Raw genomic sequence first — 15735 nt, forward strand, 5'->3', positions numbered from 1 at the left:
CCTACAAAGAGACATGCAAAAGCAGGCCTACCCAGCTGGGGGATAAACCTTGCTCAGTCTGTTCCTCAGTATGGATCTCTTTGTGCTTCCTAATTCAAGGATTTAGAAGTCATCTGCAAATTCCCTATTGCTGTGTGTGTGAGACAGCACATAGGAAAGCTGTGGCTCTTGCTGGGCAGGAAGAGGAAACAGCTGATTCACACTGCAGGGGATCAGCAAATTGGTATCAGAGTGGGGTTTTATAGCTTTTTAAACTGACTGTCGTGTGAGAACAGTTAGGTCTAACTCCTGGCTGGAGCATGGGCTTGTAGGAAGAGGTTAGAAAGGGGAAATGGTATTTACAGCTGTCACCAAAACTTTGATAAGCTTTAGTAGGAAACTGCAGGCTGAGGAGAAGAAAGTCAGGCTGCAAACCCACACTGAAAAATCCAACAAAGCAGTCAGTACTTTCAGCAACCTCTGGCTTTCCCCATTTCTCTTTTAAATACACTGCCTTGAAGAGCTGACACAATGTTAGACAATCTCACCTCAAACAGCACTGCATTTCACATCTGTGCCCTGCTTCGATGTGTCTCTGACTCCAACAGCTCCACCAGGCTATTGGCTGAGAGTTGGTGTCTCCAGTAACCCAGCTGCTCTAGCCAAGCACAAAAGTTTAAATTCCTCATATGGAACATGAAGAGCTCAGCCCAACTTTGCTGCAGCTAAAGCAAACTACCTGCACCTCGAGCCAAGACCGAGGTTCATTCAACCTTCACTCAGCCTTCGTTCAAGGGCAGTTTTATGTGTCCAGCAAGAGCTGCTTTTGGGTAGGGGAACAGCAGCTTGGTCTTTCCACAGGTACACTCAGTCACCTCTGCTTGCTTCAGCAGTGCAACACAGACCAGTGCTGAGCCTTCAAGGAGATTGTGCACATCTGGGCCTGTCTCTCCCCCAAGGAGCCAAAAGGTCCTGAGGAAGCAGAATCCAACCCAAAAGAGAAATCTGAAGTACTCTAAGCTCAAAATTAAGAAGAAGGCTAGAGTTAGTAGACAGAAATACTCAACACTTCACATCAATATAGTTTCCCTTTTAGCTTGCAAATAAAAAAATCCCCCAAATCCTTAAGGACCTACAGATACAACTACTGCAGACACAAACAAAGACCAGGGTTCTTATAAATAGTATTCTATTGAGAGTGATTATAAATTTATAATAATTTATTGACATTTCAATATATTTCCATTAGGTCTCGTCTCATTAACTGTATGCTCCTTTATAAACAAAGTTCAACCTTCAGAATATTCCATATTGCAATGCATTAAAAGAAGTATTATCTATAATGATAAATATCTGTATGCCCTAACAAAACAAGAAACAACAATCATGCAGCTGATATCTAGGTAAAAATTACTTCTGATTTTTAGACACAGTGAAAACTGACTCATTTACATATCACTGCTTAAACAAAAACTGTGACACCCAACTTGTGAGTGCTGAGCTGCCACAAGTATGTTTTGCCATGTATCATGAATCAATCACCAGCTATCTATCCCACAAACCTGCAGGTGTTGTTGACAGCGTCCTCAGGGCAGTGGTGGTGGCACTGGCAGGACAGCTTCTTCTGAGGAGGAGCAGGGGCCATACTCTCACCATCTTTCCTGGTCTCCATGCTCAGCTTGCCAGAACTTCGCAAGGCCATGTTGTTTAGAAAAGTGGCTGTAAGAGAGCAAGAAAAACAAACAGTTCTAGGCTGTATTGCAAGATTTGAAACAAAGGCTTTAAACTACTTCTACCTATAGAAATTTAAGGAAGTTATTTGAGATGAGCGTTCATCACAGAGTGTTCTTCTGGAGTTTGAAGCGGTCAACATGGTTGAGACTTATTGGACCTCGGTAGTATTAGATCAAAGGTACTGATGCTCGAGTTCTGCCACTGCCAAGAGATATATTGTGCTTTTATTATTATACATTGCACAGTACAGCTTTTCTTCTGGTGCATTACACAATGCATTACACAAGGTCAAATCCTTGTTTACACCTTTGCATTTTCTTTATCTCTAGAGAAGAGCTACATTCACTGAACGCCATAAAAATCAGAAGGATTTATGGTACTCCAGGCAGAACAGAACACGGGCACACGGTTTAACAAAGTCTTAACAGAAAGTGATGTTCTTTCAAATCCAACAGCATGTTCCGTCACCGAATTGCAAAAGCACTGCTTGGAAAACAAGGGGAAGAGCTCATTTCTGTAAAAGTAAAGTCTATAAACAAAGTAAAAAAAAGAATGTGTTTTCAGATGAACTTGCATTCATCTGTATGCTGAAACATATGGAGGTGATTTCTAAAAATATCAGAGTACTGAATCTCCATGGAGCTGGTGGAGTACAGCTGCAGATGTTGCTGATAGGCTAGGAGCTGTTTAAGCAACCTCCTTCCCCCAGCTATACTCATAAATATCATCTTTCGGTTCTTGTGAAAATTTTAAGTCTCAAAGACAAAAATGAGATTAGCGCGAAAAGCTTCAACTGGCAGTTCTTCACTCTCCCTTTGGTTCCCTGTAAGAAATCTTACCAAAGGGTCACTTACAAGCAGCTGTCTCCAACAGGGTAGCTGAAGAACAGGCTTGAATTTCTTGATTTGGTGTTAGGTCTTTAAAACAATTGGTATTAAAATTATTTTGATTGCCCTTTACTCTAAAATTTTCCCAAATCTCCATCATTAGGACTGATGTATTGTGGAGCTGATAAAAAACATCGTATCTTTTTTAGGTCCCTACAGAGAGATAGGGTGGCCAAATAGGCAGAGGGGACAGGGACAAGCAGCTACACTTCAGGGCTTGGATTGCAATCAAGTGAGGAGATGAGAGTGAGGCTGAACAACTCTGAAGCAGAGAAAGGCTGGAGGAAGCACAGGTCTGTTCTACCAGTCCTTGCCCTTAGGAGAATGAAAAAGCTCAGTCTGGACTCCTGGGAGCATGGGACCAGCCAGGGCACATCATGCTTCCAGCTGCATATCCTTCCTCTCCTGTGCCAGCTCTGGTAGCACAGGATAGTCTGGCAGACAGGCTTTAGTTTTCTGCAGTGTAACATGAGACAATGCAAGCTTATAAATAAAGTCAGAAAAAAAGCTGTAACTTGTTAGCTCTGGGAGAAGTGGGGTTTTGCAAGTAAGAGCACTGCATTTAGAGAAGTGCTAGCCTTTTTAACACCATAGCCCTTCCACTACTTGCACAAGAGGTATATGAATAATATTAGGGTGATACACATGAAAGAGACTCATTCACCATGCCAGACTAATACGCCTATGAAACACAAAATTCATACAGCTTGACCTTTGCTCAGTACCTCTATATGCCACTAGAACCAACTGGCTTCTGGATTAGCTCACCTCTTTCTACAGTCAAATCAGACAACCAGTTACAAAACATATACAAACCATGGGCTCGTAACCCTTGTGTCCAGCATGAAGATATAAACTGGATTCACAACACAACTGGCTGTCAGTCCCATACTGTTCTTGGCAAAATCTCATACTAACATTTGGCAAAATCAGAACTAAGTGCATGCGTCCACTCAAGATGCACTGTGTGTATGTGGTGTTGTGTACTTGCAGCTGTACCTTAAGATGAAGTAGATGCTTAAATTAATGCACTGTTGTTTGTTTCTCCTAATGTGATTAGGCAGCCTGTGCATAACAAACTAATATCCACAGATATTTACTCCCTGGGTCACAGGATTAGGGATTACCTAAATTCTCTTTCAAACCACCATTTTTTGCAGTATTACTTTGTTATTATTGGATGGGGAATGCTCAGATATTAATATTCCTGTCAAGGATTTTCAGTCTTCAAGCTCATGAGGCAACCAAGTGAACTGCTAGCTCATGAGTGTAATATCACCTCCACAGCTCTTTCTACAAGCTACCTGCACTTTTAGCAGGGATCTTTCCCCAACAAGGAGTGTAAAGACAAAAGCTTCTTACATCTGGCACATAAACTGGGGAAAGGTTTCATTACACATTTGATGGTGCCTGAATATGGGAAATTTAGGCAGCTGAATACCATCCTCATAATATATATAACTATAGATCATTCATTTTTCCAACAACCATATAAAACAATCATACCCCAACGCCATCTGTGGCCATCACTTGCCAGTGATGTGATCATGAACAGCTTCTGCAAAACTTGCCATAAACAACAGCTTCCACCCCTAGACCTGGTTGCACTCTCAGATATAATAAGATGGGCGGAAATTGCTACATTGGAATCAAAAAACTGATGTACCATCAAGGCATTGCAGGTGGCTATTTAGAGATGTAGCTTGGTTTTGGGAAAATTTAGGACAGATAGGCTGGCATTCAAATATACAGCTTCTAAGAGCTGAAATTAGCAATGCAACCTAGTATTTTGTTTCCACTTAATGCCCAGAAATAAAACTACTGCAAAAGCATTGCAGTTTAGCATCAAATATATTAAATCGAATAAAACTAAAATAGGCAGGAATAAGACACTTTCAATCAAGTTCTTTTCTGTCTTCTAAAATGTAAAGCTCTTCTCACTCTATTCTCTTGCTCCTTTCATGCTTTCATTTCCTGGCTGGTAGCTAAAATGATGGGCAGATCTTTTGCCTCTGAAATTCAGGTGTCTCACCCAGCAGATAACCATGGAGCATGTAAGAACTCTTCTCCCACTCGGAGCTGAGTTTCAACAAGGTTTCTTGACTTCTCTGTCTGCTTGACTTCAGCGCAGAAAGGTTTTCCAGCAGTTCCTTCCCCAGAAGGAAACGTATAGGAATGAACTCACAAGAGAAGTGGGGAGAACTTTCCAGCTTGGCAACAAGTTCCTCCTGATCACAGGTGTGGAAAGCACAGTTTGGGATAGTGAACAGCTTGTTCATCTTGCATTTGCTCCTGTTCTGTAACAAGACCATGCTGGCATGCTGACCTGGCTCTGTCTAGGGTTGAGAAGCCCTTTGGGTTTTGAAAGCTCTCCTAGAGCCCTGAAAGCAAGAGATTTCAGGCTATTTAAGCTTGGCTGCTTCTTTGTTGTAGCCTACTCTATTGCAGTCGGCTCATGGTCAGCTTCCCATTCCTGACACACTGAGCACAGCTTGGGAGAACTGCAGAAAAACAGTGGTATCAAAAATAAGGTTATTTTAGTCTGCCGAAAAACTTACTGACTCCATCAGGGAATTCATCAAAGCAGTTCATCACCTGAAGTTCAGCATCAGACTGGTATAGACTCATCAAGATCAGCTGAGTTTCTCAGCTTAACTCTCTTTTCCACTAAAATTCATCAGCATGTACAAAGCACCATTCACCACGAGGACGAAGTCAGCTGCCAGGGCTTTGATATCTCTTTGGAGTACTATTCCCGAGAGATATTTTCCTCTCTAGGACTGGGACCACTGAAAATTGTGATGTGATGGCCTCTGTTAGGAATCTCTACCTGAGAATGGGGACTGTGTGCAGCATGCCATTGCTTTGTTTTTTCCATGTCTTACTGTGTCTCTCCCTCTATGCTTTGGAGTCCTTTATAGAAAGGATCATCTACAAAGACCGTGAATCCAGGAGTAGGAAAACAATGAAAATAAAGTGCTGTAAAATGAAAGTAATTCTCACAGTCATACAGGATAATGTTAATGTCTAATTTAAACCCCTACTAACCTTCAGTGTCAACAAATAATCCTTCTTGGATACAGTCTTCCATCTATCAGCACTAAGATTTGCAACAAAATACTTTGCCATGTGGCAAACCCTTTCATGGCATTTCAGCGAGTTCTGCTGTGATTTTTAAAATTGTGTGAGAAGCATCATAGACCCCCACTCCACAATGACAATGAAGTAACCATAAGGATGAATTCTAACTTGCTTTTAAACAACGTTGTTGTTTGTTGGTTTGACAGATCTGCAGGCAGTGATACCTCGCACACAAAGGAAAATTACCTATTTAAGCTTAACACTGGCTTACATAGGTGCAGGAAAAAATCTGATCTCGAGAGCCAGTCTTTCAGTGTACATTCAGTCCTCAAACTCTCTGCCATGGCTGCCAATAAGTACTTCAGCCCCTGCCAACTGTAGCCATAGTTATGTGATTTGGACAGAATTTCTCCACTACAATCTGGATAAAGCCCAGTGACTCATTCCATACTGGCCCATAGCCATTGGATGGTAATGACTTTTGGGCACTGCTCCGATTCAACAAGTCTGGTAATGTTGGAGGTGAAAAGCTCTTTATTCTGTTTCTCTGTATTCTGTGGTTTGAATTTTAAGCCATCCTGTTCCTGGAAAATGAAGAATTAGCAGTAGTTATCTTAACAGATTGATTTCTGTGCCATAGCTGTGAGATTTATGTGCTGTCTATGCAGTGAAAAAAGCAAATCTGTCATGATCTTGCAGGGATTCGTAAGGAGTAGAAGTCAGACTCGCTCCTTCCCCAAACAGATGCCAAGTACAAAAAAAAAAAAAAAAAAAAAAAAGGTTGAATATCATCCATTCACATTTTCCCAGTCTAATAACAACATCTGGTCACAGCACTCTCTGACTAGGAGCACGAGGAGCAAGGCTTAGTGCTTCAGGGAAGGCACACACCAAAGAAGCTCCCACACATCATAGAACAACTTGTTTCAACATACTTCATCTTCTCCTTTAAAATGGAAATTAAGGATATTCATACGAAAGTGTCTGAACCATAATTGAAAACATACCAAAACAATGCAAACCTGAGAAGAAAATCAGTCAACTTGATAAAATAGTTAAGATGGGAATTTTAAACCACAAGATGAATTAATCTATGTCCTGCACTAATCTACATAGTGTGCTTTTCCTCAAAACAGACTTTTTATTTTAATAAAAATTGTCTTGCAACACCCTGCTGGAGTTTCCTATGCCATACCATAAACCACAGCCTGATGACTTCCCACCAAGCCAGGGTTATACCATCAACATTACTGTTTTAGGAGAAAGGGAAATAAATTACTGCTAACTCACTGTACTTTACGACTCTCAGATAAAAGAATTTCCATGGGATATATTTTGGCAAATAGTCAGCAATGAAAACAGCACAGTTAGAAGACTTGAAATAAATTACACCTCTTAACTCAGCCTGATCTACTGTGTAAAATAGTTAAGAGGTAACAGTAAAGCACTTTTTTATTGGTGATAATTATGTAACAGAAGGAAAACTGGATCATGACAGTTTCCCTTTGCTGGATATTCAAGGCTACCATAAAACTCAAGGAAATATCAGATACTGAGACCTTCATATTTTTGATCCAAAACTACAGTAAAAAAAGTCTGCATTAATACAGCAGAAAAAATGAAAAGAGCACACTTTGCTTTTCAGTGTGTGACTGTATTGTACTAGTGAGTCCAAACTCAAATTGGTATCAATCCATGCTTGAAAATAGCTGTACCTTGATATACATCCACTACACACTTTGACATATTACAAAGGATGTAATATTGTAGGGCTTTTGTATTATTTGCACCATTTCCCACCTATGCTGGATTTCCTGTAAAACAAAATACAGAGAACCTACAAGTTGCTCCTTCTCATCTCTAGATTTCAAAATTTGGGGTGGTTTTGTTTCTATTCATAATGCAAAAAAGGTTTAAAATAAAATGTGCTTTTAAACAACCTGCCAAAGCAGTTTTCTTAAGAACTGTTCCTGTCCATATTCATAGAATTGTCACTGAGTGCCAATATAGCTACAAGCATCCAGCACCACTTTAAATGATGTCTTTATTTTTCAGAATTATTAGTTTAAAAGTTTAGCATGCAATGTAAGAAGCTGTGACAAAGCCACTGAGTAAAGACCCTCCAAAGTAATAACCATTTCATACTACTTACAACTTACAAACACAAAGGCTTCTTTGGTAACACAGCCCATGGAAAATGCACGTGGAATTTGCTGTCTGTTTTCCTCTCATTTCTAATGCCCACAGTTAATCTTTGACATATTTTTCATTTGGAAGAAAATGGGAATTGCTTGGCACATTTTTATAGCATGTACCAACACAATGTAAAAAAAAAAAAAAGTAGAAAATTAAGACAACTTTAAAATTTCCAAAGAAAATTGCATGCAAAGTACTTTATCCTGTCATCTTGGATTCAGTAAAGTCTATTGCTATCCACTATAATTCTCCATTAATAAATATTCCCCATTTGTGTCAAATATTTTGCCTAATTCTACCTTCTACAATTCCTTGGTTCAATGTGTAAATGCTCCATGAGAAAATAAAATCTTTTAAAATGTAAGTTAGTCTTTAATATTTGCAAAGAAAAGCGAGCAGGTAGTTCACATAATTCTCATTAAGATACCAACACAATTTCTTTATTTTTAATCCCTTTCCAAGAGTTGTATTTCAGCCAGCAAAGGTTGGTGCTATCAATCTGGAACAATTAAATGCAAATACTTCATAAATACTAAGGTGAGATCCAAAGTCCAATGTGAGAATGACTGATTCTTTTGGACACAGAGAAAACAGAGACTGAAGGTCACCTTTGCATCTGTTGTCAGCGTCAAGACAAGAGATTCCCTCAGGAATCTCTGACCCAGAAGGAATGCTTTAAGGAAAACATTCCCTTTGTCAAGGAGGACTGGATTAGAGAACACCTAGTCAAATTTGATATCCACAAGTCCATAGGCCCTAACGTGACACATCTATGAGTGGTGAGAGAGCTGGCACACACCAGAATGAGTCTATTCATGATCATCCTTGCAAGGTTGTGGCAACCTACAGAGGTGCATGAGAACTGAAGAAAGAAAACGTCACCCCAGTTTTAAACAGCGCAGGAGAGAGGAGCCAGGGAGCTACTGGCCAGTCAGCCTGACTTTAATTCCTGAGATCAGCTCACTTGGACAGAGCACAGTGCTAATAACACCAAGGTGCTGCGTTTGGTCCTATGTGGGCCATTCACTCGATAGTTGGATTTGATGATCCTTGAGGATCCCTTCCAAGTCAAAATATTCTGTGAAAGGAGAATGATAGAACACCTCATTCCAGAGGCCATCTCTGTCAATATGAATGACAAGAAAGTGATCAAGAGTAGTCAACATAGATTCACTGAAGTTAAATTATGCTCAAAACAGGGGATAGAAATTACAACACAAATATGTCAAAAAGGCAATTTGCATATTAACAAACAGCACAGCCTGTGCCACACTCTATATTTTAGAAAAAGTTATTTAAAAAATATAGGAAGATTGTTGCTAACATCCTAAGGTAGTTACTTCTGTTTCTAAGCCACAAATCACCACATATACTTGCAGTTCCAAGCAGGAAACACCAAATATGATCACCTAGAGATTATGCAAATGTCACTACAAGTGATCTTGAAAACTCTCCTGAACAGCAGCAACAGGGGAAAGAATACACAGATGGGAAGCAATGCTACTAATCCATGTTTGCTATCTGATCTTTAGGAAAGCAGCAAAGATTGCACTGTGCAAGCTGCAGATTTTTACTTATTATCATTTAAGATGATATTGAGATTGAGGGGATTCAGAAAATGGAATTTAAATGAAACAGCAAGAGACAGCTCTGACCTCATGGATCTCTTAGATATGTTTAATAAATCACTGTCACTCCTGTTGCCTTTCCAAAAGAGAAGAAACACAAGTGCACCATGCAGTTGAGACAAAAATAGTGCCTGGAAGATAAAAATACCAGCTAGCCATTCTCACCTCAAGATCAAAGACTGCACCTGGATATTAAAATATAATTAGCATGTGCACATGCTATGCTTGCAGAAATCAGTGCCAAAACTATTCAGAGGTGCTGGTGCCCTTCTGACTGACTGGGTTTGTCTGTTCAGGAGTAAATGTGACATAACCCAAACTCAGCCTAAAGAGCATTTACTTCATAAATTTACTTCATGAATTACCAACTCCTTTCTAATTTCTGCTACATTGCTGTCATTCCCTTTTACTCTTCTTGTAAGAACAAATCAAATAATGTTGACAGTCACAAAACCAGAACTGTCATATAGCTGCTATGCTTATAAGCATACTATATTTTTAATGTTTGTGTTTGGGTTTTTTTTTTTTTTTCCCAAATTCTGGGGTTTCTTCGTTGCTTTTTTTTTCCCAAATTCTGGTCATATAACTTCTTTTAAATTCATTCTTCCCAAAACATGGGGATGATGATGCTTCCTGCCAATTCCCCTTCCAACTTTTCCTCAAGTGCCTGTCCATCTTCCAGAAGGACAGATTATTTGGTGTCAGAAAAAAAAAAAAAAAACTAGTATTTTTATAATTTTTCATGGATTAATGCTATCCGCATCCCAAAATCCCACGTGTTTAGGACACTCTCAGTAACTAACTGTTGTTGAATGAAGTGCTCAAGGATCTCCAGGAATTTTTCTGCCTGGAGGCAAATGCCACCCTGACAGGTCACCAGGCCAAGCAGAGTTTTAAGCAACTGAGCAAGTGACTGTATAAATTGCTGCCCTGTTACGCTGCCAAGGCAGGGACTGCATTGAACTGACTGCTGCTACTGTTGGCTTCACCACACACGCTGTGCAGGCATTTGAACTGCATGTGTGGAAACCATAACCATGAAGAAGATCTTTGTGTTCATGAATGAGGGCTGAGGCACAAACCTTATCATCTGCAAACACGGCTGAATGCCACAGAAAGTGTCATTGACTTACTCACTTTGATAGAAAACAAACAAATCCATTTAGAGGGGGAGGAAAGCATATCTACTGCAAACCAAAATTAATTGCACGTATGCAACAACAATAATGAATTTTGACCACAGACATAAGCACTACAGTTTTCCAGAAGTGTTTGAGCAGCCTAAAAGCATTTCCCTCTCTGAATGCTCCAGAGCTCATGTCTGGGCAGGAAGGGGGTGTATGCTACCCATGCCAATGACATTGCCACCAACCCATCAAGCAGTGCCCACCAACAGGCTTCCATGCTCAGTCACACACTCGGGCCTCTGTGAGTGGAAGAACCAGCCCTCAGCCCCACTGAGTCTGCTTGCATTGCTTTTTTTCCCAATGCCATACACATATATCTTCACACCTACACTTCATACACAACCTCAAAACCCAAGAAATGTGCACTGCAAACACCCTTGGCAAGATCACATCCCAGGTGCTCTTCTCCTCGACCAGAAGTTTTCAAGAGATGCATGACCACCTTTCTTTCATTCTCTACAGATTTCTCCACAATTCTATTCAAATGTAGAACTTTTTTTTCTCTGTGTCCAGCCAGATAAGAAAAGCAATGAGTAGGAGAAAAAGTACATGTGTTTTTATTATTTGGTTATTTTCCGGCTAACTAGCATTTGAAATGTATAGAACAGATGCAGCATTTTAAAAAGCATTACTGACATACACAAGCACTATATATCTACAAAGTTAGACAGAAGGTGACCATCACTAAGGCTAAAACCCATAACACCTCAGGCCCACAATGCAAATCTGGCACCAGAATTAGCCTATTACTACCCAAACATTTATTTTTAAATTAACTTCAAATCCAAAGGTTAATATAAAGAAGAAAAAGTGATTTTTCATCCTTTTAAGTTCAAGATCAGGCTGATTTCCAAGTACTAGTTCTAAAAATCTCTTTTTCCTCAATCCTCACCAAAAAGGGTAACAGGAAACTTTTGTTTTATCTGCAGTATTTTCTCTGTAAATCTATCACCTTTCTCATGAAATCTAAACCAACCAAAGTGCACCTAAAGGCTTGCATCAGGCTCCTGACGTTGTACAAACCCTGACCCCCAGTCCAAGTGAATGGATAGGAGATCTCCAGTGTGTGTCCCTGCAGGAGTCAAAGCTGCAAACACAAGACCTGCTGCCCCACATCTTGCCAGCACACCAGCAACACTTTATTCAGTCCCTCTCTGACCTTCCTGAAGAACCCACAGAACTTCTGTTTTACTTTTTTTTTTTCCCCCCCCAAGACTCTTAAGTGTTCCGCTCAAACCAGGCTTTAAAAAAAAACTAAAACAAAAATAAAAGAAAGAAAAAAAAGAAGAAGAAAAAGGGAAAGGTAAGGGTAGGGGAAGCACAAGTGCTTTGTGAGCTGAAAAGCTAAAGCCTTCTACTTACAGGGAGTTTCGGCGCGCTCGCTACATCGCTGCCAGATTCCCCGAGGATGAGAGTCATGCGAGGAGGCAGAGGGTGGCTCTGCTAAGCAAACACAGCACCGTAGGCTGGGCTAATCCTGCACCTGTGGCGGGTTATTCAGCAGCAAAGAAATGCAGTCCAGACTGCCTCTGCTTAATACGGCTCAGCTGTTTCCCTCTGAGCTCGCTTTGATTGTAAGCTGGCAAACAATATTATTCCAGCCAGGCGCAAAGGGGTATTCAGGCTGCATAGGATGTGACAGTAAAAAGGCAAAAGGAAAAGAAAATCCTGGAGTTACAAATCAAACAAAGATCCCGAGCAATACAGAATTTCTAACTCTTTCCAGATGGTTGGCAACACCTTCCAAGGTCAGTATATAAAATGCACGCTGAAGTTGGAGCATTCTGCTCCTCACCTCCCTTTAAAGTGGGACTACTTGTGATACAGGATACACCACAGTGGCCTGGCCCTCATTTACCCAATCCCATACATCTTTGCTGATGAGAGCAATCACAAGAAGGTTTTGATGGGGCTTTTAGGCTTCTTATGGTACAAAAAATGCCAATTGAGAACAGACTATGAGAAGAAATGGCATGCAACCAGCAATTTGGGATTTTTTTTCAGAGGAAGAGGAAGCAAAGAGGTCATGAAGTTGCTACTAGGATACATAGGTTTTATCATAGCACATCACAAAAAAAAAAAAACAAACCCCCACAAAACCAAACCAAATCACCAAGAAACAACAGCCAAAAAAAAAAAAAAACCACACCCAAACAAACAACAACAACAAAAAAAATTCAGAAAAAAATAAACCCAAAACTAAAACCAACAAAACAAAAAAACCCAGGAAACTTGATAATCTGCATCAAACACATAAAAATTTGGTCCCATCATGGAACAATAGCAAGAATTTCATTTCAAGGTAGAGTACACAGCCATTGAGAGCATTTTATGATCCTGATATTTGCTGAGCAAGCTGACTAACCATTATTAAAATTCCATTATTGTGATCCACACATATTTATATAAAACAAACCAGTATTATTTAAAAACAAAACCACATATATTATTATTTCAGATATTTGAAATAATTTAGTTAACTTAATCTGGTAATCCGGATTTATTCCAGATAATATGGTCATAAAATGCCACACCTCCCCTACATAACATCTATAATTTCCATGGTAGCATGTAAATGTCAGAAATTACCAACAGATGCTGTTACTAATGTTTCTTTCTGATATTGAGCTGTAAACATCAGACACTGCAGTCACAACACACTCCCAGCATTTGTACTGAAATGTTCTTCTCTACAAAATGATACTTCAGTTTCTGTCCCATCATTCCCTAATCTAATTCCACCTTTGGAAACTGGTGATGAAAAAAGAGATATCTGCATACTCAGAACTATGTATCAAATTTCTTGGTGGAAGGTTTATTGCAGCTGCTGTTTACCAATGGGATTATTTCCAAAGAAACAGGAGCTTTATTCCTATGAGAAAATGCTCATAAGTAATCTAGACCTATATGAACTTTCAACTGGTTTCTTACAGAAGAGCTAACTCTTCAAGATTCTGACTGAAACAAGTAGGATATGTAAATATCTGATTAGATAACAAAGTAAAATTAAGAAACAAGACTTTATACAACATAAAATCAAAATAAGAAAGCTGCCTCAAATTTCCTCTTTCAAAAAATTTGCATGTGGTTTTTTTTTCCAAATACTTAGTTCCTTTTTTGGAGCCTTACACATGCTGTTTTAAAGCTATCTGATACTAGCAGAGGCAATAGCTAAATTTTTCTTCCTCCATACTCTGGTTCGTTCCTGATTCATCCCTCATTTATAGAACTACCTGTAACTCTATCAAGACCACATCTACCAAGTGAAAAAAAATAGATAATGTCTAAATTTCTGCCAAAACAATGTGGAATCATGGTCCTGCTAGAAACTGCTTGGTGCTCCTGGCAGCAATCATGTTCCTCTCTTTAACTTTCCAACAGCATCCTGCTCCTTCTGCCTTGTAGCTCCTGGAGATCATTCATGGCCGTGTCCAAAAAAATCATCTTCAGAGTTTTAAGTAGTAAGCTCTAAGTAATTGCAAGTAGTCATAACTACTTACAACTTTTGAATTTGAAACTTCAAAACTTTTGAGTTTGCTTTCTTGTGGCTTTTGCAGTGCATGTGGTGTTACCCAGAATGTGTCTTGTACCAGCCTGCTGTTCTGCCAACACAAAGCTCAAACCTACTTTTAAGATAACCTGAAAACTCATACAAACAGTGAGAAGCATGGAAGCTGGAGCATAAACAAGACTGACATAAGTGTCTTTAAGTAGGAATAGCTTTCATATACAACCAGTCACACACCTAGTTGTTTACATTTAATTAGTTCTCAACACAGTGGACTAGATGGAGACACAGGATTTAGGGACATAGGCTGTTTTGTATATCACTAACTGAACTTCACCTAAAGCCAGCAAAAGCTTCCTGCTGAAAACAAACTTCCTCTTTGAAACCAGAACACTGTGCTGGCTGAAATACTTCAACAGTGATAACCACCTCACAACACCTGCATCTGCAATTTCCAATAAATACTCTTGCAAGTTAAAAAACTCAGGAAAAGGTCATATTGATGAGCTGACAGAATGTAGAAGAATATTAACCCCTCACACCATGAGGCATTGTTGCTCCTCATATTATTTTCATTTGATGCATAAGCAAGGATCTTTTGTTCCCAAGGTAATAATAATAGAGCACTACTGGTGGATGGTAAATCCACTTGACTGACCTTCCTTCCTTTCCCTTCTCTCTTCCCAGAGCATGCATTTAACTCTATTAAAAAGGAAAGCTTACCACTCTCCATTCACAACTAAGCCAAAGGTCAGGAAAATGTAAAAATAAAATAAAATAAAATAAAATAAAATAAAATAAAATAAAATAAAATAAAATAAAATAAAATAAAATCTTTCTTTCATCAAGAAATTTAAATGTCATATAAAAAGGCCTAGAACAAAATACAGTAATTGCCAGCTGCCTAATTATTTTCTCATCCTCTTCCAGGCTTCAACACAATGCCTTTGTTAGGCTGCCTGCCAGTGATATTTGGGACATTAAAATGCACCAAATTTCTGCAAAGACTTTGTGTTCCAAAATGTGCTCTGATGGGCAAAACTGAAGCAAATATAAGAGCAATCTGATATTATTCACCTTAAATGATGAGGGAGGGGAGAATACTGTGTGCTGTCAACTCCCCCTCAGGTTTGTATGAATATTCCTAGAAGAGTTAAGTAACAGGAGAGGTTAGAGGTGGCCAAGGACAAATTTTGGTTCCCAATTAACACTACAGAGCCATGAAAGCCTTGTCTAGCAGGCGCCATCACATACAAACTATCCTCCCACTGCACAGGGCCCTTGCTCTCTACAGAGTTCAGTGTCTCCTGGCTTGCTCTACAGTGTAAGCAGAGGGATCATTAGTTATGACTAGTAGAGTCTAGGAGATAATGTTGACTCTCATTTCAGGAACTATTAAGCTATAAACACTGCGCTGAAAGCCATTTATCTGCATTTTAAGATAAACAGAGAAGCTATTCAATTAAGTAGACTGCAAAAAATAAGCTACAGATGCCAAATCGAACAACTTTTAAACTCCAAAAGAGAAAATCCTT

General features: G+C 39.4%; 1 protein-coding gene across 1 annotated transcript in view; it reads right to left on the bottom strand.

Moving 5' to 3' along the window:
- BMPR1B (bone morphogenetic protein receptor type 1B) overlaps positions 1-12111 on the bottom strand; it is a 37721-nt gene extending 25610 nt beyond the window's left edge. Inside the window, exons 1-2 of the mRNA XM_021550278.2 lie at positions 12055-12111; positions 1542-1698 (exon numbers count right to left, since the gene is read on the bottom strand). Coding sequence (XP_021405953.1) covers positions 1542-1681 — 140 coding nt within the window. The 5' untranslated portion in view covers positions 1682-1698; positions 12055-12111. The remainder of the gene's footprint in view (positions 1-1541; positions 1699-12054) is intronic.
- Positions 12112-15735: the final 3624 nt, after the last annotated feature.

The sequence above is a fragment of the Lonchura striata genome, chromosome 4 (assembly GCF_046129695.1).
Source record: "Lonchura striata isolate bLonStr1 chromosome 4, bLonStr1.mat, whole genome shotgun sequence".
NCBI lineage: Eukaryota > Metazoa > Chordata > Aves > Passeriformes > Estrildidae > Lonchura > Lonchura striata.